The sequence below is a fragment of the Diplotaxodon limnothrissa genome, linkage group LG14, assembly GCF_057381915.1.
Source record: "Diplotaxodon limnothrissa isolate DT_005_m linkage group LG14, D_limnothrissa_male_GT1.1, whole genome shotgun sequence".
NCBI classification, from domain to species: Eukaryota; Metazoa; Chordata; class Actinopteri; order Cichliformes; family Cichlidae; genus Diplotaxodon; species Diplotaxodon limnothrissa.
In genome coordinates, this window is record NC_140609.1 from 31,473,054 (window position 1) to 31,498,885 (window position 25,832).

The 25,832-nt window shown below is 40.3% G+C and overlaps 1 protein-coding gene across 1 annotated transcript in view; it reads left to right on the top strand.

Moving 5' to 3' along the window:
* The window catches only part of robo1 (roundabout, axon guidance receptor, homolog 1 (Drosophila)), a 199,979-nt gene that overhangs the window by 54,215 nt on the left and 119,932 nt on the right, over positions 1–25,832 (top strand). The window contains exon 2 of the mRNA XM_085371614.1: positions 1,625–1,714. Coding sequence (XP_085227740.1) covers positions 1,625–1,714 — 90 coding nt within the window. The remainder of the gene's footprint in view (positions 1–1,624; positions 1,715–25,832) is intronic.

A 25,832-nucleotide genomic window follows, 5' to 3' on the forward strand; every position in this document is an offset into this window, starting at 1 on the left:
ATATTTTTGTCCTTGCTTTCAGGCTATAATTGCTGCCAGTGTCAAGCTACATTTTTTTCCAGTAGCAGATGTTTGTGTTTAATCTGTCTGTTGTGAACAAATTAAAAACAATCTCTGACTGCCGGTGTCACGCTATAATTGTCAGACAGTGCATCAGACCTGCTGTTGATGTCTGTGTTTCTTCATGCCATGCACATTTTCATCTCATTCGTTACATGTGTCATCACACTTCATTCGCATGCACGATACTGAGTAACCTACATGGTTATTAATGTGTGACTCAGTGGCTCTGCTCTCCTGTTGTGTCAGTCGGATCCTGTTGCTTAGACAAACACACAGGCAGAAAAGTGCCAGATAATACGTTCGGGCCAGCATGAAGCCCTTTTACTGCCACGCTAATTGCATCACTGCGAGCACAGCAGGGGTGCGTAATCGCTGCATTTTGAATGTCTTCTTTGTGGTTACCATCATTAATGTGTCCAGTGCTGTTGTTAAATGTGATTTCAGGTCATTGCTGTGTATGAAAAGTTTGCATAAATTTGGACTGTCAATTTTCTAATGGTGGGAGTGGCAGACGATATTGTAGGTCACCTTCTTCTTCTCACTCTAATGGCTTAAAGTACTCTCCAATGAACAATTCCGTCTGCCCGTCTGCTATTTATCTGAAGTGATGCCAGATCTCATTGAGGAAACAGATACTTCCGACAGACTGCCACTCACTTAGCTAAAGGGGTTAGATGATTAAGATTCAGTTTACCCCCACCACCACCCACCCCAACTGCCCAGCCCACATTAACCCCCTGTCAGTGGTACACAAAAAGAATGGGCATGGCTGAGCCTGATTTATTTCACACAGAGTCATCATAAGGGCACAGCGGGCCTCTCGGCTCCTCGATAAGCCAGATACACCAGGGCCCCGTTGGCCTTTCTTTTTACTCTCTTCCCCGTGCTGTCCCGCCCTCATGCAGTCTGTCACACATACTCAATCTGTCAATCCAAAAAGAGAGACAGGCACAAAGACGGGCACAAATCAAAAGAAACTGATTAGCGATTAATGGTGCATCATTGTATTTGCATCAGGACTGCGTGCACGGTGTATGTGTGTGCATATAGAGTGATGTTGTCAGTCATGCAGAGTGTGCCCTGGCCCTCCCTCTTCTGTCCACCACATGTGCTCCTATAGGGGTGCAGCCACTTATGGCTATTGATATTGTAGGGATGACTCTGTTGTGCGCACACATGCTCACATTCAATCCCAACACAGGGTAGCAGAACAGCCTCCTGCTGAGCCCAAAGAAAAGCTGAAGATTGCATCAACCGATCATTCTGATGGATCTGTTCTCACCTACCGGCTGATTGAAACTTCAAAAGTTTTTGGTTGCTTTGTTTTAGGCACATAAAAAGGAATTTAAACAAGTGTTTGGATTATTTGATGTTTGCGTGATGTGGGTGTTTGGACTCCTCTGCAAGAGACAGCGTTTACAGGGATGGAGCCTGGCACTTCTGAGCATATTTACAGTCTGCCTGTGTCAGGGAGGCAGAGGGCTGGAGGTCTGGACCGTGGGTGTGGAAAGTGGGCAGAATGCATCTAGTTTCTCAGTCCCTTTGGTGTTATTGTTGACAGAGATGGGAGTCGCTCAAGATGGTGCCAGCGAAGGGGCAACACCAGCTCCTACCACTGAGCATGAGGATGACAACTCTTTGGGCTACACAGGTACTGCTGCTGCTTTTAACTTAAAAGTCCACTCACATATGTTCTGTGTTTATTGGTTACACAACACTACTTTTGGCTGTTTTTAGTGGAAATATGTCTCAGTGCTCACCTTAAATTTTTGCCAATCAGTTTTGAAGCCACTGAGTCCTCTGTGCAAACTTTTAGTAAAGTAAGACCGGCCTTGTGTCCAGCAGTAAACTTTAGAACAAACAAAACAGGAACTCTATGTCAACCAAGGTACCTGCCCAGAGAGCAGTACACATTCATTTTTGATTTTTGTTTGTTTATGTTGTAAATGTTTTTTAAGGTTAATCGTGCATGATAGATGTTTACTTTGATTACATAAACATGCAAGAGGATAATAATAGATAAGAGGCATTGATTTGTAAATAACTGAACATAAATCAAGGTTATAGATCAGAGGTCAAATGTGATATGATATTTGGATGCAAACTAAAGTGTGGTATTTAGAACCCCCGTATATTAGTATCATTTCCTAAATGTTGCCAACACAAACAAAGGCAGCAGAATTTTAAGTATAATTTTAAAGATAAATTGCATTTTGTGAATGTTTGACCTTATTTTACTCTAAAGAAGAGGTCAGAAGTCCAAAGGAATATGATACTTATCATGTTGACAGACAGAATGACATGCATGTCAGTGGTACCAAAAACATAACTTTCTTGGGGGATGTGAAAAAAATCGAAATATTTTCCAGGTTCACTTTTCGAGAGAATTTTCAAGTTCAATTTTCATCTTTTTTTTTTTTTTATTGATCTGCAATGAACAAGCAAACATTAGGCCTCTCTTCTGCAAAACAGGTTATACTTAGACTTGGAATTCAATTTAAAATCAGAAAAAGTGAGCTGACTGTCACAGCAAGGCACACCAGCCAATTATACTGTACCTAATCCTTTACTAAGATTGGCAGTCAAAAGGATTTCAGAATGCTTTCAGAACAGCCAGTTGTTTATATTTTTCAATCAGAAAGTATTTTCACAGAATAAATAAGCACTTAGTTTAGACACCATGTTCCATATGTGTTTCAGTGGAAGCCGCTTCTGAAAGAGGAGAATTGTGGGAAAATGAGGCACCAAACTGAATAGCATTTGTAGTTGGATGTCTTCAATAAATGAGTGCTCTGTAGGGAAATGAGAAGCCAGAAGCAGCTTCTGAGCCCAAGAGACTAACAGACACACATACGCACAAACTCAAAAAGGAAACAAGTCTGGAAAAAATTATTGATGATGCATGTGTTTTGTTTGAGTTTTGGGCTCTTTTCCCAGAGTGCGGGTGAATAGTGTTCCCCCTGTGTTGTTGTAGCAAGAAGGCCTACCTCACTAGGTGATTTACCGGACCTCACACATCTTCAGGAAATATTGTGAAGAAAAGGGAAATCCAAATTGACTGCCAAAATCTTTATGTGGTCCATCACAATGTGTTGTAGCCTGGTAGCTTGTTTTTATACTTGGACTTCTAAAAGATAACCAGCAAAACTATAACATAACCATCAGAAACACCATAGTGTGGCCTTCATCAGTAATGCCAAGGGAAAAGGTCTGAGACATTACAGATATCTCCTAGAAAATGGCAGCTAATGACCTAGCTAACAGGCCTTGAAGACTTTGAATGCAGGTTTAAAGAGGAAAATCATGTTGTGTCTGCTTCACTGCATTTGTGTTCATCTTTAGAATGATAAATCTACCTTTTGGACAGTGCCAAGAGTTCATCTTTAATCTGGCCATTTAATCCCATCTGTGCATGAAAATGAAGGAAATCGATCTGGCCCAGTCAGTGAATTGGAAATGAGACTAATGTGCTCTAATACCTCATTCTGCCCCTGATAGAACAAAGTGGGCTGCTGCCAAAGACTCCATTTACAAGGAGCGTGACTCTCTGGATGAAACGTGAGGATAATCTTGACAGCTGCCAGTCTGAGCTAAAAAAAAAAAAAAAAAAAAAAAAAAGACTGCTCCATTAATTGTTAAGGTGAAGAACCTTTTAGGTGCCTGGGTTTGTTTAATTATGAGTGTTTTTCATTCGATCTCTGTGACCTTCATCCAGAAACAAAGTTCATTGATTTCTGTGTAAGTTTCACTGATTAACTAATCACACTCTATGCACGCGATTCAAGGATCCTATGTCCTTGTCATCCATGTCCTTTTATAACATGTCTGAAATCACTACCAATATCATCATTACTTTAACCTGACCTTCTTTAGTTTAGGTGAAACTAAAAACAACTGCCACATGTCCAGGCACTGACTCAGTAATGTTTTATATTATGGTCACCCGGGACTAATACAGCCTACTGTGAATTTTATAAGGAAACACAAGCTGACCTGAAGTTTGTAACACATTAAAAATGTTTTTTATTGGTCCCTTATGATATTGACTCTGAGCCAGCTCTAAATTGTTTCCCGATATCAAAGAGCTTTGCACAGAACTTCACATTCATAATAAATGAGACTTTTCTGTGTGAAAGCAGTGGATTAGAAAGGCACGCTAAAACTCCTGCACTTACACTTTGCTAGCCAGTGCTTGGCAGGCCTACACACACAGAGGAGACAGGTCTTTGGTTCTTCTGCCTCAACATGAAAGGCTGAGCATTACTTCAGAGAGCACATCAGCACTCATATCCTCCCTCTCCGCTGACAGCTACCATTGCGTTTGTCACAGATCACAAAGGACGGCAACTTCAGAGAGCTGCTCTATTTGTAAGGTTATGGAAATAGAAATAGGGAGGAAGAGAGGGAACTGAAGGTTGCCACGCTGTCATCACTGATTGGCTTCAGAATAGAGGGGTCCAGGCATGTCAAAATGCAGCATTTTATCTTCTCTCAAAGCAGTCACCCCTCAATGTCTCCAAGAAACCATTCACGACACTGATGGATGTGCAGACAGGTGATGGGAGAACAAAGCCGTGTCTAGCCGAGAGCTGCGGAGGCATCAAGGTTAATATTGCTGAAGATGTGATCAAATAGAAATTATCCATCAGGGCGTTCACATAGTGCAATGCAGGCTGTTAGTCCACATTTCTGTAGTGAAATGAAAAAAGGTGTAGTGCGAGTGATAAAGATGATGACTGTATATACACCATGTAAGATATTCATTCTCTAGGCTGTTGCTCCTTTTTGTCTTTACAGTCACTTCTACTGACTTACTCATATGCATACTTCTATCTCTAAATTGTATGTAAGCAATAAGCACTGGTTGTCACATTGTAGTATATACTGTAGTCGAGTCATTTCTGATGATGTCTCACACTCTAAAATACTGTATTTGTCAAACAGCAGTCACCTGATGTCTACCTAAGAATAAACAGTATTCTACCGAAACATCCACCAGACTGATGCATATACCAAGTGCAGCATGAATGTAGAAAAACATTTGGTGTGTACCCTATTCATGTTGAACCATGCTGGTACTTTCAAAAGAATATAGACAACACTGAGCTGAGCCTAGCTTCTTGCCTATACTGTAGTAAAAGCATACATTGTGTGACACAGTTCTGTCAGGTGTCATTTTGTCACATGGCACATTTTTATTTTACAATGACGATAAAAGCAAACACAAATTTAATTTTTTGGAGGGAGAAGGTATTTTTTTATATTCATGCTAATGTTGCAGTAGTTATTGTATGTTCAAATCCAGCATATTTAACTAAATAAAGTCTCAATATCTAATCAGTTACACTCAGTTTTACCAAGTATTGATTTTGGTCCATAAACTAATAATAAAATCATTTTAAACCATGATCTATCAAACTGCACAATCAAACAAATTTAGCAGAAAAGGAATTTTAAAAATCAGCTGCTGCTACCAAACTGTACAAAAAGCAATTTAACCTCTAGGAAAAGAAATAATACCTCTATTTAACTGGAGTGGATGGAGTTAATGCTTACTCGATGTCTTTATGATCTTGGCGCTTGTTTTCACCTTATTGATGTGGAGCTGAAGTGGACTGTGCCTGGATACATGGCACAGACAGCGTTATCATGATAGAGATGGAGAACTCTATTCCCTGTTCATCCTTTCTTTTCATTACTGGGCTCTTGCGCTGGCCTTGAGTCCCCACCCTGAAAACCAATTTCCTTGACACCATCACCTTCACATATATTACCCAAGAGTCCCCACAGCATCATCGTGTCACATCTCCATGACACTCATTTATGTTCATCAGACGTAGTGCCCTGATAATCATGATACAGGAAGCAAAGAGAATTGTACACATTCAGCTTGCTGCACTCACACACATTATCCCCAGTATGGCAACAGCACTCATTTCATAACAGTGCAACAATAGAGAGATATCCCTTGCCACGCCTGGAGGAGCGATTCACTTGAGATATAATTAGTTATAACCAAGCACTAATGCCCTATATACAGCTTCCCCGTAGTCTCTTTGCTGCTGGAGGTTTTTTTGTTCCCCATCCAATCTCTTTTCATCTCCCTGATCTGCACAGCTTAGCTTAGCCCTGTCCAAAAAAATAGGTCTATTAGCCATTCTTGTCAGGATAGCAAGTGTAGTAATGTGGTCAAGAGGCACTGGAGTGGCAGTAAGATTGGAGATGGGAGTTAGCATGAGTGCAAAGGGGTCAAAACACAAAGACTATGAGGTGAGAATTAAATTAGAATATTCAGATTCACGTTTCTAGTGTCCTCATGATAATTGAGAAGAAAATTGGATGGGGTTTTGCTAAGTGCTAATAATCTTCTGCTCTTGTCCTGTCAAATATGCTTTGTTTCCAAATGAAAGGATAATAAATGTTTTGGAGGTATTTTAGAGTGTAAATGGGTCAAAATTTTCCATTCCTAAATGGTAGTGGTCGAACTGGTTTGGTTTGTCCAGCCATACATAAGTTGGTGGTTCACAAAGTTTCTATAACAGGGACCTCAAATGAAAGCTCAGAAAGGCAAACCTGTCACATGTCAGGGTGAGGATCCTGCCAATAAAATAATTTCAGGAAGAAATCTTTACCTCATTTTATTGACCTGTTTGGATCTCTTTGCTCAACACACAGAGAGGCTACTATAATTCTGGTATAACAATGCAGTAACAGTGTTGTGCGCACAAGTCCCCAAACAATTTTCCTTTACAAAAGAGGCAGCTGTGAGCAGAATGGCTTTTTGCAAAATCAGAATTTAATCTGTTCAGCACAGCAACATTTGGTACAGATATGTGGAGTTAGTTAGTTATGTGATGAAATTCGGTGGATTTACAATCAAAACATTGACTTGAGAGCAGAGGTACAACACACTACACTCAATTTCTTGTTCCAAGTGAAACTCATTTGTTTTCAAAAAAGTAACCTCTGTTAAAGACTGTTAAAGACAAAGTAGGACTGGTCAAACTAGACTCATCATTAAGCTGAGTTTGACAAAACATTACCTGGAGCTGAAGGTAGTTTGTTGTCAGTTCATTATGTACTTGAAGCATTACATAGCACTACAATCTATTCACAAGCTTTTTGAAAGGGAGAGAGCATTTGAGTTTAGTTATTTATCCACAAATGCACATTAATTACCTATCCTCAATCAGCCTGGCACAAAGGCAGGATTGATCAGGATCTAAGAGCAAGGGTAATTTTTTCACTTAAGCTACAGTTCAATAAAGCCCTGATCCATTTACTAAAGTGTACTAAAATGTCTAAGTGTCCCATAACTACATCTAGGATTCCAAAACAACCACCAAAGTATAAAAACCCTGATGCATAAGCAGCACAAGGGGGACCAAAGAAATTTTGCCTTTGGTTTTAATCTTGTGACTCATCAGTGGCTCTTTTGAACTTGTTGTATGCCTCCCAGATTTATTGTTTGTAATGACCCATCCAAAGCACTGGTGTTTATTATTCCTGGCAAAACTCTGTAGTTTATATGTTCACTTCCAGAGTTGCCTTTGCCCTCAGATCAATTAGCTATCTTTACGAGCCAACGCATAAGGAGTTCTTCGACCTCGCCGACAACCCCATGTGCTCCTCCCAGTAGAAATTACTGTAATAACTGTCAGCCGGACTGACTGGTTGATGATCTGTAAAATCATTGCTGGTTTTATTAGTGGTGATATGATTCATGCATAGTCATGTTGGACATGAAGTATAGCCAGAGACAATAATAAGCCTGTTTCTCTGAGAGTCGGCGTGAGCTGCAGGGGTGCTGTGGAAACTCAACAGTGTGACTGTGTCTCAGAAGGGCTCGCTGTCTGTGTGTGTGAGAGAGGGGAATATCACGAGGAGGTGGGCTGTAAATCTGAGCAGCACCTGCTCCCTCTACTCTGGCGCGTGGTGTGAGGTCAGCAGCACCCAGATATCCCATCGATCATATTTATTGCATTCATCACAGCACCAGTTTGTTTTGGCAGCTGATCGCACCAGGGAAAGAAAAAGAAAGAATAGGCTTTTTATTTGAGGGATGTGAATGCTTTTAGCATGAGCAGCGTCTTTCCTTGCTCGGGATCTTAGAAGATCAATCGCTGATGTTGGCTGAAAGCATCCACTGTAACCGCAACTAGAATGATATTCTAAATACACTTGGAAAGTTACTATAAGAACTACCTCACAGGAAAAATATTAATGCCCCATCAATTCTCAGCTTTGTGCCACTTTAGGTTTGTGTGGATTATTGAAACAACAGTTTGTGTTGTTGCTTCACTGATCAATTTCTTTTCAAAATATAAAAGAAAGATTTTACAAACCAAACCATTTTGAATTAGGAATGTTAAGCAGTAACCGGCTATAATAAAAGTAGCTGTAAGACTCTGACAATGGCAGTGTGGGCCTGTTGGCTAGCTGAATCACTGGACTGGCATAAAATGTGGTCCTAGAAGGTTTACCTTGAGAGCTTTAGTTTTCTCTGACTTCTTACCTACCACCACAATGTAGCTTAGTGAAAACACTGAACTACAACTGGATAGCTTGTCAAGGTTTTGCAGATACAAAATTATGGCTTCTTCATTATTAAAACTGTAAATAGTGATCGTCTCCGGCCGTCATTAGTAAATTAGGAAATATAGCTGTAAAATTAATGGCATCACAACAAGCCTTATGCATTATTAGTCAGAAATATTTGTATTCTAATATTCTAAACTACAATTGTCCTTTACACTTACCAAACTCAGGTCAGGACGTGGAGTGTGTTAGCATTTAGCCTTAAATGCTTCTGTGCTAGAGTCTCAGAGAGCTGGTAGTATTGTAGTAATTTCACAATAGTGTACGCTCAAAACTGTTAGAAAATCCACTTGTTAAGTGACAGATCAACCCTGTTTCCAGTGTCTGAGTGATTAAGGCTGTCATGTTTTTAACATGTGGTAATGCTGTGCGTGTGTTGTTTTATTTAATAAAAAAACAAGCCCCCCAAAAATAATCAGTAGTCATTCTGTGCCCCTCCAGCGTTTTATAAGCACTATTTATTTGTATGTGCAACATGTCTTTAAACTAAGTTTTAAAAACAAATGTACATTACAGCTCATGGATTCTGGACACCAAATATTAGAATGTCTTAGACTTCAGCAGTGCATCTTTGTAGAGCCAACAATGTAACCGATGTAAGTGGCTGATGTCATCGCCAGTACTTATGCTTGTGTTAATTACTTTGTGGTCGTGCAGTTACATTTCCAGGGGGCTGCACATCAGGCTATGTTACAGGGTTTCAGAGAGGTTTGTGGGTACGACGAACCTATGCTGTAGATTTCCTGCTGAAGTCTAAATCCCCAGTCAGGCAAACTAAGACTTCAGTGTGAATATTGAGTATAGGATCAGGAGTTTTTCACAGCAAGTAATCCAAACCACATAGCAACATATTAATGACAAACCTTGTAGTGAAAGGGATCATCTCAGATTTTCTCTTGGATAAAATCGGATCTATTTTCAGCATCTTCTTCCTGCCATATAATGGTATTTATCTCTGCCCAGCAGGAACCCTCAATATGAACTTCAAGAACTGTCAAGAACAATCTATCCCCCCTCCCAACCTTTTCTGTGCTAATGCGTTTATATTAAACTAACCATACCTCTGTAGCGAGGACATCCTCATACCCCACTTAGCACAACTTCACTTCCCCTCCAAACATTGCTAACAGAGCTGTACTTCTTTTTTTTTTAGAAATAATTCATTTGGGATATGGTATATCATGTTTAGGTGGAAACTATCTTTCTAACTTCCTGCTAACTTCTAGCTTGGCTAAATCTTATAAAGCCTATTTTTCTTAGATGCCTGGTTGTTAAAACAGGTAACACCAGGTAACACCTGTTTTAACAGGTGAGAGAGCAGCCATGCTACTCACTTTTTGGAGGTGAAAATTTTTATTTCTGTTTTTACCTCTAAGTGGTGCCTCAGACTTTCTATGAATTCTGGGAAGTAAAGGAGCTTTTAGATTTTTTCTTACTTACTTTTTTCTTACTACTATTATTTGTCTTATTTCTTAATCAGATTTTCTTTTCTCTATTTTATCTCTTGATTTTTTTAAATGCATAGCTCTTTGGTCAACAGTTGTTGTTTTCAATGTGCTATATAAATAACTTTGACTTTGCCTATCTGACAGTACTTCCATCTTAGCTGAACTACTGCTTTTCTCAGTTAAAACTTGACTATTTTTTTTAAAGAAAATTACCTGAATGTGGGTAAAATGAGCAACTGCTCTTGACATAGACGTACTCCAGAACATTCTGAATATATGATTGCCTATAGCAATACTTTTCCTTATATGTGACTTTCTTTGTACAGGTATGCCGTATCTGCAAACCAGTACCTACAGAGTTGACTCAGTTGGACATAAGAGTCAAAACCTAAATATACTGTATCAGACAGCTGCAGTGTGTGACTTGCATAAAATGAATCTGACCAGGAAATGATTGTTTATGTTTCCACCTAAATTAAAGTCAGATTGCTGCTCCACTCTGGCTCTTGTTTTCAATCTCACTGCCATGTGATTGGCTGAGGTCCAGCAGTGATAAGAACAAAAGAATCTCTTGGCTCAGTTACTGAGTCCTACTGTCAGTCATTAAAGCTCCTGTGTCTCTAAAGCAATTAAGCCAATTAAGCATGAAACACAATGCTGCTTCTTTCTTCCGTTGTGCATTTTTATGAGGGAAGGAGTGAAGTTTTGGTCACTGAACAAGCTGCATTCAAGGAAAATAAGAGCATCCAAGGACAGCCAGAGAGGCCTGTACTGTTCAAATCTTATCTCCACGTGATGCAAGCACAGTCATGAATAAAAAAAAAAAAACAATCAGATACCATAGTGAGCGCTGCACAGTAATCTGAACGCTTGATGTCTTTCCATACGGAATGTGGTCTCGCAAGACGAGAGTCTGAACAGAAGCGACTAATCAAAAATGTTCGGACAACAGAAGTAGAGAACATTCATGTTAACTTCCCCAATGTCTGTTGCTGCACATATTCCAATGTCTGACTGTATTTTGATGTCGCTGCCAGCGTGTTACGTGATAGCTGGGTTATTTTAATCAGACTCCACAGGCCATGTCGAGGCTGACGCTAAACAGATGCTAATGTGAGGCCCATTAAAAGACACAGGGAAAGAGGGATTCAGTGTGCGCAGGCAAGCGGAAAAGCAACAGCCTGTTTATCGCCTCATCCTGTTTTGTGTTCCAAACCTCGTTGTGGCATCCTGCAAAGCACCCCTTCTTTCTTGTCGTCAGTGCCCACCCCGGCCTCGCATTTCTTGCAGCAGTGTCATGCATGAGGACATTCCCTGAACAGAAACACATTTGTTCTGTGATTTTCTTTTAGTGGATCTCTTACTTTTTTTTTTTTAAATGCCTGAACAAAGATTCTATAGTAAGAAGACAAAAACTCTTACTCTTTTCTTCAGCTTTTGTTACATGCAGCTTTGCATCTTGCTTTTTTGTTTTGCCTGTCCTTTTTTTGATTCTGTGATATTTCTGTCAGTAGAGAATAGCAAAAACATTTTGGTCATGTCCAGTGTTAAAAGGCTTTTTGGCTTTTGCCTTGTTCCTTGGCTGCACGTTAGTGGATTAACTGTATTTATCCTGGGACAGAGCCCAGAATGATACATTCTTGGGCTCTCTTGTAGAGCTGATGTTCCAGTGTAATTGTGCATAGTGGAGAGGCATCACGAAATGGCCTGACAGCTGCTGAGGTTTCTGTCATAGATGTTCCAGAAATATGACATGACTGCACTTACTGCACACTGAATAGTGTCAGGGTCTAAATATGGCTGATTTGAGACTAACTAGACAGCTGTGTTTTTAATTTGATTCATCATTTGGCACCGTGGCAGTCTAACTCCTGAAGATGTGTGCACTAAACTCTTGTCCACACTGGTTGATGAGCCTCCCCCATTTCATTGATATGTTAATGTTTTTGACTGTTCTGTGGTTAAACACTGCAGTAATTCTCTTTACGGTAACTGTAGTGAAATTCTTATGATTGTACACCTAGTTATAGTGTGGTTGGTGCTCCTGAAGCTTTATCACCCCCTCACCAACCAATCAGAAATGATTTGTTGCCACAGTGACACAGTAACAATAATATCATCCAACTTCTTCAGGACCCTAAGTCACCTCTTCTTTCCACCTCACATCAGTTCTTGTCTCCCACTCCTTCCACTGAGTCTGTCATGCCTCCTAAAAATCAAGTTGTCTCAAGAGAGACCTGACAAAGAAGAAGTTCTCATTGTAGGATCCATGTATGATGAAGCAATCTTTATTCAACATGATATATTCTGCAGGTTCAATCCAGCACATATGCAACACTTACTTTGTTTTACGTTGTTAAAAAAAGGGGTATTTCTGCAAACTGGCACAGGAGTTTTATGAAGTCCAATTTCATATCTTTAATTGAATCTGTTTTAAGTCCATCTTTTGCTTTGTGGTGACTAGAGGACATGGCTTTTTTCTGGTCTTCTTTTGTTTATTTCATGGAGCTTCAGGTCTGGATCTGAGCATAAAGCCCAGAGAGACTTGACCTTGCTTGTCAAAGGACATTTCTCTCCTGACATCTCAGATATTCTCTTTGATTTGTGATGGGCTACTTGTGCAACTGTAAAATGCATTACAGTCAAAATCAGGAGCAGGACAAAGTTTCCCTGGAGGTGTTTGCTGATTGTCTTGTAAAATGCTATGAGAATCCATTTAAACAAGTCCTTTTTTCTTCAAGTTGTTCGTCTTTATCTTTTGAAAACACCTTGGGGTTGTGCTGTCCACTGCTAACTCAAGGAGACTGTAAATTTGAATTGTTGTGTTATAAAAGTAGCACAATGAATAAATAAAAGGATGGCTCTGCAAGGACACGACATGAATGAGAAGAAGCTGACTGTAGTGAATGTGAGGCGAGTAAAGTATGGTAACAGTCCAGCCGAAATGCCTGTGAAGGAAACTCAAACATACTGTACCTGTGGTTCCAAGTCTGTCTCTGTTTATGCCTCAATGGATTTAGGAGTAACAACGCTAGCCTGTGGAACGTTAAATCCCATACTGCATCACTTTTCTGTCTTCTGGGAAAGAGTGTTGTGTTTGCCTCTCAATAGGGAGCATCTTTTTGAGGGGGAAAGTTTTTGTCTTATGCGATCTTGTTTGGTGTGCTGGCGAGATGGGAATGAAAGCCATTAAATAGTCTTAGTCAGAAAAAAGGGGGATGTAGGCTCCCTTGCTATAGCCTGCCTGTGTTTCACCCCATCACCTCTGTGCTGAGGGGGCCTAGGTTTTGTGAGGAGGCCAGCAGAATTGAAAAGACGCCCAGCATGTAGTCAACAGGATCCCCTGTGCTGCTGCATGCATAGAAACATCATAAGAAAAGACAGAATGTCCACAAACTCCTTTTGAATATTAAAAAGAATTATCAGAGAAAGAAAAGACTGGGAAGATGAGAGAGAGTCTCTCCTTTGAGCATTGGGATGAAGAGATGGAGAAGGGAGCGAATTTCACCACGCATATTGTACATAGACTTGCCCTCATTAGGATCCCATCGTACTCTGGGGCGAAACATTGTCCCTGGATTTAGGAGGGTAGCCAAGACTGCAGGGGTTTATGTATTTTGGCAGATCTCAGGAGTAGCAGCATGAAGGACTGGTGGGAAGTGCGGCAGTGTTTGCAAGTTGTTGCTTTGGAGAATTTGGATTGCATTTTTATTATTTGCTACATTTTAAGGAGTGTCTTTTATCTAATTGGAGCAGGGATGAATTAAGGAGTGTTTGTGAAATTTCCTTACTTCAGTAGATTGTTTGAAAGGTGTGTTTTTATATGCACATCTACATTACCCTGGCTCTGTGTTGTGTAGACTCATCGCCATGCAGATTGTTGGTTTGCTGGTGATGGTGTTTGCAATGTTGGTCATGCTGGGAGTCCCTAAAGACCATAAGGGTCCACACGCGACCCATCGCCTATCTGGATTACAGAAGTCCCATTGGTGCAAACAGATGCCAAACAATCCTGAACTTCACAGAAAACATCAGACTTTGAGGCGATTCCACAAGTGTAGCCAGATCTTTCACAGTAAGTACAAAACTGCAATGCCATGTAACTACCAGTTGAAATTTTTGACAGGATCAAAAAGTAATTTTAGTTAACAACTGTTAAAACATTATTTGGAGCACTTTGCAGTCTGGGAGCGGGTGTTTTTGTGTCCTTTTTTACCTCACAAATTCTTGGAAGATGTTTTGTAGGAAACGTTAGGCTGTAGTGTTAAAAGCTCTCAGCTTGGCTCTTGCCATCACAGCCTTGATATTGTGTCACTTTTTTTCCCTTTGCTAGTCTAATCAAGGTTATAGAAGGAAGTGTGAGGACAAAGAACCTCCATTTACAGAGCTCAGTCATCATAACTTGTACTGGCTCTTTTCTTTTCTTGTCTTTTCTTGTCTTTTCTTTTCTTTTCTTAACAACCATTGAAGAAGAGTGAAGAAAGAAGAAAATAAACTACAAGAAGACAGATTACAAAAGACTTTAATGTAATTTGACCATATTTAGTTATTGTCCTGGTCCTGGTTAGAGTCCAAGAATGGCATAAAAGCATAACGGCATTTTATTGTTGGGAACAATTTTCGGCCTCTCTTGTGTCATCTTGGGAGGGGGGGGTCTCCTTTTTTGTAGCTAATGTGAAAAAAGACATAAGACAGCCCTATGAGTGATCTGTGACACAGATAACTGTGTCTGCTATGTGAAATTCAGTTTTATACCTACATTTTAGTCTTTGCTGGGCAACATCTAGCCATTAAAATACTCACGTCCTCTTGTAGCAGTCAGCATTTTCATACACCCTCCTGTGTTGATGGAGCTAACCATGAACTTAGCTGATAATTGCTTCTATGTTACTGTCATCTGCTGCTGGCTAGAGGAAATTTTACTATTCAACTGGTAGTGATCAACTGAACAGCCACTTTAGAGATCCAGGGCTGCAAAAGCTTTTAGGAAAACCTGGCACAAGGATGGAGTGAGAATGGAGTGTGTAAAAGTGTAATGTAATGCACACATGGATGAATGAGAAACAAAAACAGACTGCTCTCTTAATATGTCAGTCATGTGGAATTGTTCATCAGCAGGAGTGAAAACTGGGGCACAGAGAAGGAAACAATCAAAGCAGCGAAGGCTTAAAGTAGATCTAAGAATATTTTTTTAAATTTAAGAATGCAGAAAGAGGTGTTCTAAACCATGCGTGTTAGAAATATTTTTAATTTATGTATTCATAATAATATTTTTACCATCCAAAATGCTGTCATGGTAAAACAGAAAGGATTGTTAGGGCTTGTTATACTCTGTTTCCTTCCCTCTAATGAAGATGAACGCCTTATAACAGTAATCACAGCAAGCCAGTGTGCTCAGGTTTCACAGTGTGAACACTTCCTTGTTGTCTGAAAAAAGCTGGGGCACATATTTCAGTGCCAGGTGGTAATACTGCCACACCTTCTTTCACGAAAGCAGACAAAGCAGTCGTTGTTGGATTATTTCACATAGTGTTCACTGGAGGGCGCTGTGTGGTAACAAATGCTCAATTGATCCGACACAGACGCTCTGATCTAATGTGAGGCAATGTGTCTTTCAGTGGCTCTTTTTTTGCTATTCCTTTTTTTTTTTCTTTCCACATTTTGGGTCTTCTAATAAAGTATATAGTATATCCTGCTGAGTTGTAATTTATACATGTTAGACAGCTACTCGCTGTCTAAAGTCGTCATGCCTACTATTGCGCCTCAGAAGTTGGGATCTATAAACTGCACTGATTTGACCATAGCGGAGAAATCTCACAAAAAAGGGGGAGCGGGACGACACATTTTATATAGGTTATTCTGTTGTTGTTGTTGTTGTTGTTGTTGTTGTTGTTGTTGTTTTTGTTTTAAGGAAATGATAAGCTAGAATATAAATACTGTCAGAATTCAATTAACTATCTGTGGTCATGGACGGTGCACTTTGTCGCAATAACTGTGAGCTGTTTTCTTTGGGTTTATATTAAAATGTATTCATACTGTTTCTCTGAAACGGTGGAAAGGCTGGGGGTATTTGGAAAAACATGTTATGAGTTCAGCTCCCAGTCTCAGCATTTAGCTGCTTGGACTGGAGGACTACTGTTTTACATGTACTGTAAAACAAAGGGAGTTTTAAAAACAGTATTGGATATTTAAAGAAGAGATATTTCATCCAACTCTAGCCTAATGCTTAAAATGATTAAAATAACAAAATTTTATACCTAAAGTAGTTTATAAAGTTGCATAATCACTGGTCTAAGAAACCATCGGAGGGAAAACAAAACCTTAAAGTATGTTAAACCCATTACAGGGACTACTAACTATGAGTTGTGAAAACATTATATTAAATCCCTGTAGGAATAGCACTGGAATCGGCTGTTGCATGTTCGTGGTCAGGAGCCACAGAAATAATAAAACACATATCCGGATAGACTAGCTTTCTAGGGTTTGTCTCATGACTGGACATACTGAAAGAAATTACAGTAGACTGCCAGTTGTCTCTGTGAAACTTTGCTGCTCGGTGGGATCCAGGCAGGAAGAGGTTAAATTTCCTCTCTGCGAAAGATTCGGGTCTATGGAGGGGGTAGAAAGGCGCATACCAACTGACGAGGCATTCCGCTTTCCTTGAATGAAATCCTGTGAATATGAATCCGTATTCCCCCCCACTCGCCTGAGGTTCGGTGTCTGCGACGCGCACAAGTGATAGGAGTTGCAGCGGAGGAGAAACGGGGGGGAAAGTGATGGAAAAGTTGCAGTGATCTTGTGTCCGGATCCGGTGGATGAGAGAGGATAGGACTAACTCGCAAAGTTTCCGATCTCAAGTGACACATTCAGAACTGGAATGAAATAATGTGACTGCAAGCAGTTTAGCGTGGACTCTGGCGACCGCTGGCGTGATTTCACGCACTTTTGGACTTAAGTTTTGCTTTGCGCTGGAATTATTACTTTGCTACTTTTTTTGCACAAAGGAACTAAACGATTTAAACAACACATCCTGGTTGATCAGTGAAAGCAGCAACGGGATGAATCCAAAGAAAGGATAAAGCTCTGCCACTTCTGCGCTGAGAGATTCTAGCACACATTTAACACATGCTATCATTCAGTTGAACTGGACTACTGGAACAGAACATGTGTTGAAATCTCGGACTGTTTCTGTTTTATTCTTTCCCATCTCAACTCCCCAATTTCACCTACACCAAGAAGCCATATCAGGCTCGTGTTGGACTGATCTTGGACTTTTATCATTTGCGTTTGGGACTCACAAACGAAAATCAGTGTGTTTGTTTTTAAACTGTGGATTTTAAGCTTTTTCCCTTTGAGTGAAGTTTGACATGAAGAAGCGGATGCCTCAATTTTTATTTATATAATTTGGATTATACGAGAACATTTCTCACAAGAGAGACGTTGAATGATGTCTCCAACTTTAATTGGATTTGTATTTCTGTTAGGAATTCTCCATGTGTGCTCAGGTAAGTCGTTGGTAATGATTCAAAGTAATCTGCTAGCCTTTAACTGGGGTTTTACTAGCTGAAATGAAAAATTCGGGGAAGAATTAAATTCAAGTTTTAATCTTTAATTTTATAAAGGCCGTTTTAAAATGATTTAAGTGACAGTGGATGCACAAACGTATTTGATTTAGGAGCACTCCGTGCAGAATGGTTTCTGCACTAATGTAGTTACAAACTTTACCAGAAATAAGTAAACACATTTTGAGAGCTGGAGTTTTGTTAGGAAGTGTGTTGTAGTCATTGCTCTGCCCTTTGTAAGATGATCCTATTTTATTAATGTATTTTCTTTCACTTTCATGCTTTGAAATGAGAAAAGTACACGAAACGGTGATTTTTTTTTTTTCTTTCACCACAAAAGTCAACATCCAGGGTAAAGGGGTTGTCTTAACTTTTAAAAGCTGAGCACACATAAAGTCACACATAAAGTGCTGAGGCCGTATGGGATGAGTGGAAAGAGCAGCTATCATCGGTCATACAGACAGCACATGCCCCTATGGGGAACATGTTTCTATGTATGTCAAGATTCTCCCCCTGGACCACGATTATTGCTGAGTGCAACACTATTTTTATGCTTATAAAATTAAAATCAAATCACAGAGATTATTCTCTTTTCTTTCTTTTTTTTTTACATCGGTTGTTTTGTAATACAAATGTATGCAACTCATGTAGAACTACAACAGTTTTAGGTGTCTTTGTTGCCTAATCCTGCATTACCCCCCTCCCATTATCTTTCACATTTTGTTTCTTCTCACCCATCACATGGATCTCTTTATAGAGTTTCTGGACCGTGCTAGCTGGGGTTTCCAGGTCAGCTGCTTCAGAGTTGAGAAGAAATGCTTACCACCTCATTTTAGGACATTAAGAGGAGAGGGTTTGGAATGGGGACATTTTGTAGACAAAGAACTGCACAACAAAACAAAAAAAACTAGTTATCAGAACTTCTATACAGGAAGATGCTCAATATACATTATATTTGTAAAGAAACTACTGTGTCAGAGAAATAGCAGTGACATTTGAACCCTTTACTGCAGTTTACTGTTGCTACTGCACACCTCATTACCTAAGTAATAGTCAGCAAAACTCATACTCACACTTAAATGACTTTTATTAAGCCTTAAAGTGACCTATCCCCAATAAAATATCCAGTTCATTCCCTATAAGGTCTGGCAGCCCATATTCATCCATTTTTTGATTCAGTGTTTCTGCATTGAGTTATTTGAACCTCTGACTTGTTTCATGCAAGTTTGGCCATTGTTTATTGTATGGTGATGGGGAGAGCTTGTGAACCTACAAGAAAATATTGTAGCACCTAAACAGGAAGTCAGGTCAGAGGTGAGGGCTGAGAACTGAATCTGCTCCGCCCTAAGCTGGCTCCTAAGCCAGTAATGGTCCCGTCCTGTAGGAGAGCAGAGTTTCCAATTACTCCCGTCTGTGAATGTCTCGGGATGTTTTCTGGGGAGAGATGGACTGGACAAGAAATACTATAATGACTAGCCCTGGTTTAGACACAAGTGTCAGGAAAATTAGATTTCATGCCACTTCCCAGGAAAAAATATTTCACATTTGCCACTAATTGCATGGCTGAGAACTTTATTCTGGAGTAGGGAATATATCAGATCCCTTAAGCAAACTCTCAGTGGCATTTAGTAACATGTCTTTGTATCCTATTCTAAACGTTCAAGATTTAGCCTGGGTGAGAGAATATATTTTTAATACTTCTTGTATCTGTGAAATAGCAAGTAAGAGATAAAATGACCTTTGCCCTGACAGACTTGTGATGACTTGCTTATTGCCGCTTTGCTGTGTGTGAAGGGTGTAAATTGATACCTCCTTCTGTCTTGTCTTGCCCTGTTATCAGAATGATCTGTCCTCCTGCTATACACTAAATGGTTGTTATCTCTCCTCCAAGTGCTCATCAAACCTTGCACTCGCCTCAGAGGTGCCATTCAGATGAGGGCAAGAGGTGGCTCTGCTTCTCACACACAGAAAGATGCTATGGATTACTCTGAGGAAATAAGGGTTGTTAGAATGATATATATATATTAACAGGGAGGCTCTACCTTTAAGGCACATATCAGACTTTCCTCTAAAAGTTGGCTTCTATGCTGTTATAAACCCTTGGAGTGATTACATCCAGCCCAACAGAGTGCCTAAGTGTGAATGTGTAGTCATGCTGATAAAAACATAGACAGTGGGAGTGGTACCACCTCGGTAAGCATCTCCAGCCCCGGCACATTCAAGCTGTGGAGGTCTTGACAAATTGACCCATAAGTGCTGATAAATCGTGGAGCACTTCCACCTGCTACATCACAACATTTCATATGACAGGACACAGCAGGTTCCAGAGCCAATTAATGGCCAGAGACCACAGGTGAGACGTATCTCTGTCTCCTGGCTTCTTACCACATGGCCTGGAAACATGCTCATTAAAGCCAGTCTTTCCCTTACCCATTTCTCTTTATCAGTTCTGTGAAATAGTGTTTAGGAGTTGCTTCAAATGGCCCCAAAATACAAATAATCATTTCACTGCAGTTTACTGCATGTGGCGAATAAAATATGATGAAAATTTGATGATGATGAAATAATGATTTATCTGAGCATTTAACCTTCTGAACTGATTTTGGGTAAGCAAAGCAGATTTCTTAAGAAATTTGAGTCTCGAGTCTGTCGTGTCACCTCTAAAAATCTCACACCTGCGTGAGATGATGGTGTCCATAAAGCTGTAGCTCCATAACTTCCACTAATACACTTTAATCTGATCCTAATCCGAATCAAACTGGGTTTTACACCCTAAGATCCGGGATTAGGTAGACTTTGGCTTAGTGAAAACACATGGAGGAATGTGGGAGGCCAGCGAGTGTGCTCTTCCTGTCCATGAGAACTGTGGCTAACTCATTAATGACCGACAAGATAAACATTTCAAAACAGTTTGTTTGAGGGCAGATAAATTAGGCAGTGACTCTTGATGATCTGCCTTCCCTCGGCTGCTCTTCTTTTAATGACCTCAAAGGACTGCTTAATTGGATTAATTAACAAATCCATCTGACGTCAATAGTTTGTAATTTGCCGTGGCTGCAGCTCAACTGATACGGATGTCTGCAAGGAGAAATGGAGGATTTAGATTAAAAAAAAAAAACCTGAGGAAGATACTTCTCAATGTCCTTTGTGTCAACTTCTTGGTATTTTAAGTACCACAGGAATTAACGGCTGTGTCTCACCAGGATTCAGTTTAGACGGTGTGAGTTTCGTAGAGTATTGCTCGCTCCATGCTGATAATGTTGTCATGACTTACTTAGCAAGTATCACTTTGTCTGTCAAGTTGTCTGTCGGTCTAAGCCCCAAAAACGTATAGCCAGACAGAGATAAGCTGTCTACACTAAGAATACTCTGGAACATAACTTCATATAAGTCATATAAGCATTTTAGTCTGCAGCTGGCTGATATTTGAAGGCAGCAGGCATGTCTAGGCTATTAGACTCCTGGGCCAATATAGTTAATGCATCTTGTTCTGTCGGTTGACGTGGAGGACAAACATTCCCTCTTGCCACTCGGTCTAAAAGTGATGAATGTTGTGTCCTTATAGGATGAACGGTGTTGTCTGGTTTCCGTCCCATTTCACAAATGGCACCCTTAGAATTCCCACAGTTTTCTGTTATTAAAAAAATATAAAGACCTTTTTTGTTTCCTACAGAGCCCTACAAGTTACATTTGATTCTGTATCACACATGCATGCTTTTTTGATCTATCCTGAATGTATTACTGGTGTCCTGATCATTTCAGTAATATAGATGTGATCAAGAATAAAAGACAGGCACATGGGGCTTGTGTTTGTGTGGGGTGGCAAAAGGGGCTTAAGAAATCTCTTCATCCTTTTACCCATCCCCCACTTTTTTTCTTTTCTTTTTTTGTTTTGGCCCAATTTTTTTAAGACTTGCCTTTTTTGTGACTGGTCAGTGCAGAGTCTTTCTTAAATAAAGCAGGCCGACACGCAGAAAAAGCCTGTGGGGAAGGGACGAGGAGGCCGTATTGTATTGCCTTAACGGGGCGGTTGTAAGGCATGGAGGAGGGGAAGAGAATAGTTCACCAGAGACTGAGGGTGTGTGAAGAGAGGAGTGCAGCTACACACAAAGGCTACCCTAGGGTGTTGAAGGGGGATGGAGGGAGGAAGAACAGAGGACGAAGGGGAGGATGGAGCAGTCAAACATACCACGATACGCCAGCTTGTGGGAATACTCTTGATATGGCTCCCTGTGCGCACATTGCATATTCTTACTGTTCCCTCATGGCACTGCTGAATGTGCTGATTAGGGTGATAGAGGTGGTAAACTGTGAGTTGGGTTTTTTAGAGGAGGACATGTGGGGACAGGTGAAGTTGATTTTTAGAAGTGCTGAGTAAATTAAAGATCCTGGAACAAAGCTTCAGTGGTGCGGTGAGGGTTTGGTTTGGTTTTCGGGCTGCATGGCCAACATCCCTCACGTGTCTAACATTTGCATGCTCAGGAACTCTCACAGGGCTTGCCCTGGGCCTACCGTTTGCTGTGGCGGTGAAGCTGTGCTACCGTGGGGTGCTCTGCCTTGTGCATTTTAAAAAGGTTCAGACCTCCCTCCCTTTCATTTTCTCCACTGGGGAGACTGAGAGATGGCATTGAGGACAGCCTTTCCCTGTATCCGTCTTTTCTTTCTCACTCCCAGAGCTCAGGCCTCCTCCCAGCCTCTGTGACCATTCTATTACCCTCTCATTTCAAGGCCTGGATACACTTTTGAAATGCTAAACCTCCCTTTGGTTATAACTGACAGGGGAAAATACCATTAAAGAGGCTGAGAGGAATAGATTAAATTAGCAGTTAAAAGAGCGACTGCTAATTAGTTGATTAATGTATTTGGTTCCTCCCCCTCTCAGCTATGCTGCCACTGTTAAGATTCAAGATTCCCTTTGGTGACAAGGTTGTCTTCCTATATCAAACATTTTTTTATTATTATTCTGTTTATTTTATGTTTTGAAACATTTGTTATCTATTTATGCAGTGCAGATTCATGATTAAAAGCCACTCTTATTGTGAGTTCTGTCAGCAGCTAAATCTACTGGTTCCTGGGGGCTAATTCTGTCACACAAAAGACAGTGATAGAAGTAGGAGGGGTGCACTTTATTTAAGGGGAAGCACTGAAAAACATAATTAATGGGAAGGTGACCTTGAAACTTACTATTACAGGACTGCTTTTGGAGCCTGTTCTACCATTCAGCAGTAACCATGGTGAGGAGGCTTCAAATAACTGGGTGATTTTTTTTTTTTTTCCCATCATGTAAATACACTGTTGCTCTGAGTTAAGAGATTAACTTTAATCCCAGCCCATTATCAGCCTCACATATTTTCTGGGAATTGGTGACATTATTTTTTCTGAAACCTGATGTCACCATTGAATCTCACACAAAAACCCCAAACTGTTTTTTCCTCTTATTTTCTTGGTTGATAATGTGTGAAGTGCCACAGTCTCTAAAATGTCCAAATGCTATTGAACTCTTTGAACAAGAATAACGCCTTTTAATTATGTGTAAAGGCTCCGAATTTCCCCTCTTTCAGAAAGCTTTTACTTCTCAGTTTCGAGAGACTTGCAAATCTGCTTCAGTTCTTCTGTAAAGAGTTCAGAGTCCTTCAACTGTGTGATTGTTTTGCAGTCACCTCCCGTCTTTCCTTCTGATGTGCCGTCTTTTGCTTAAACCATGAAAGCTCTAATTGAATAACAATTGTAGGTACTCTGTGAAAGACAGCTTCCTCAGCGTTTAAACATAAGATTGCTTTGGTATTTGTCTGTATGTCAGTCAGCAACTCTCAATGGTGAGCTTCATACTTCTGACTTAAAACAGGTTCATTGTAGGTTTAGGGCCTCATCCCCATTTCCCTGTTTGCACTTTGCCTTGACAGATTCACCTTTCCTGCCTTAGAAGTCATTAATGTAGAAAGGCTTTACTTCCTGCTAAAATGTAGTCTTGACAGGTTGTCTAGCCAGAAAATACTACAGTTCTTTCTTCATCTCTACACAGCGTACAGTGACAATGATGGGAATACGTTGAGCATCTTAGACAAGACCAAAATAATTCAGAACTCTTCTTCCATTCGTAGCTTCTAAATCTAACTAATGTTCAATTTAGCTGCAGTACTGTGCAAAAGTCTTGAGCGACCCCTTATTTCTTTATTTTTTCTTTCAACGAGCCAGACTTATAATTCTCTGGTCTGGTCAGGCTTTCTGAAGATCTTTTAAAGTTTGGCCATTGGCTGCTTTTTCATTCATTTTAATTACAGTCCTTGAACCTGACCATTTTCCTTTCTTTCTTTTTTTGGTTTGTTGTTGTTCGTTAAATGACTTAACAGTGACCTGTGGAGCATTCAGCATAAAAAGGAATCTAACTAACGTTGAACCAATGTGGCATCCTGATAGACGATGGCACAAAAGGCAGCCAACATCCAAAGGAGAACTTTGAATGTCCTGAATAACTATTCCTGAAGACTTTTTAAAGAAATTACAAGAAAGTTTGCCTAAAAGACTTGGAGTGTATTGAAGAATACGTTGGCATTGGTCATACCAAATATTGACTTACAAGCTTGTTAAATTTTACAAACTCAGTTTTTGTTTTGTGTGCTGTATTTTCATGTATATTTCCACACGTTTCCACATATGGTCATATTTCCCGTTATCCTAACAAAGGACTTTCACACCATAATGTATTGCACTGCATATATGATGAAGTACTGTCTGAAAATCATTATTTTGGCAGTTCAACAGGTCACTTTTAAAAGAGGATGTTGAGTAGACCAGTGGCAGGGCATGATGTTAAGATATACTCAGATATACTTTCTCTTTTCTTTTTTTTTTTTTAAATCATCCTAAATCAATATTTCCAAACTAGCATTTCTCACAGCTTTAGTCTGAGCAGTGCTTCTGCTGTCAAATGTGGAAAACTGACAGATGGGGAGTAACTAAATTTGCGATCAAGTTGTTTTCACTTTGAAGCATCAAAGGAAGCAGTATTTGGTTCATTACATTGTGTACCTGGACAGTTGGTGTGTATGTTTTGAGGAAGAGACGTGGTAAGTGGGTGCTGGAAAGCATTCAGGCCAGTGAGCAGTTGTCTGCAAAAGGAAATTTCTTTTTAATGCCAGACTGGGCACAGTCTCCCCTCTGTGGACGTCTAGAAAAAGGCTTCTTGGCAGACTTTGCCCCTTCATTAATTTTGACCAAATATTTACTGTGCATCACATGGCAAACCTTACATCCCACTTAAATTTTTTCCAGGCAAGGTTTTGAACAGTTTGGGGCAATTTGTGTTCCATTTGGCTGGACTTGGGCCATGTCCCACTCAGCAGGCCCATGCTGGTGTATCTGGGATTTTGCCACATGGCTCCACAGAGTCTTAACCTATGCTGTGGGAGCCACGTTTCACTTTAAGAATACCATCATAGCCAACAGTATGTGAACCGCTGTTGCATATGCCAATACCTAAGCTTGCACACATTGACACATCAATACTATGTGCTCTGTATTTGCCCTTTTAACCTAAAGGGCACCAGAAGGAAATGTGCCGGGTTTCTACATTCAGATGTTACCACTGTGCCCTCGACTGAATGCAATAAATGAAATTCCCTTTCTGCATGCAGCTGTCTGAGATTTACTACAGAATGTTTTTGGCTGAGTGTTTAGAATAGCCCACATAAGAAGTTAAGGTCCTCAGCTTTGCACTAAGCAACTGTAATGTAACGCTGGTCCAAAGTAGACTTGTATCACTGTTGCCATCAAATAAATAACATTTAAAAAAGCATTAGGTGCTTTTGGCCATGCCTGCCTCAATTCACATTGGCATCTCTTCAGAGCAGTTCTCTTTCTTGGCATTAAGCCCACATGCCCTACTCCCCACGACTGGGCTGTGCCAGCTGAGTGTGCTGGTCCCTCTTCCTCCTCACTGCTCTTTCAGCCCCTCCCCTGCCTTCAGTCCCCACATGTCTAGTGGCTGGACAGAAATACTGCAGTTAGCCCAGAGAGCGACCTTGGGAGGAGAGAATCACCTGATCATATTGTTACTGACACAAAACTAAGCAGGCAGCACTTTTCGAAATTAAATTAAGCAAACTGTTTTATTTACATTTACTCTACTGTGCCATTCCCATCGAAATATGCTCATAATTCT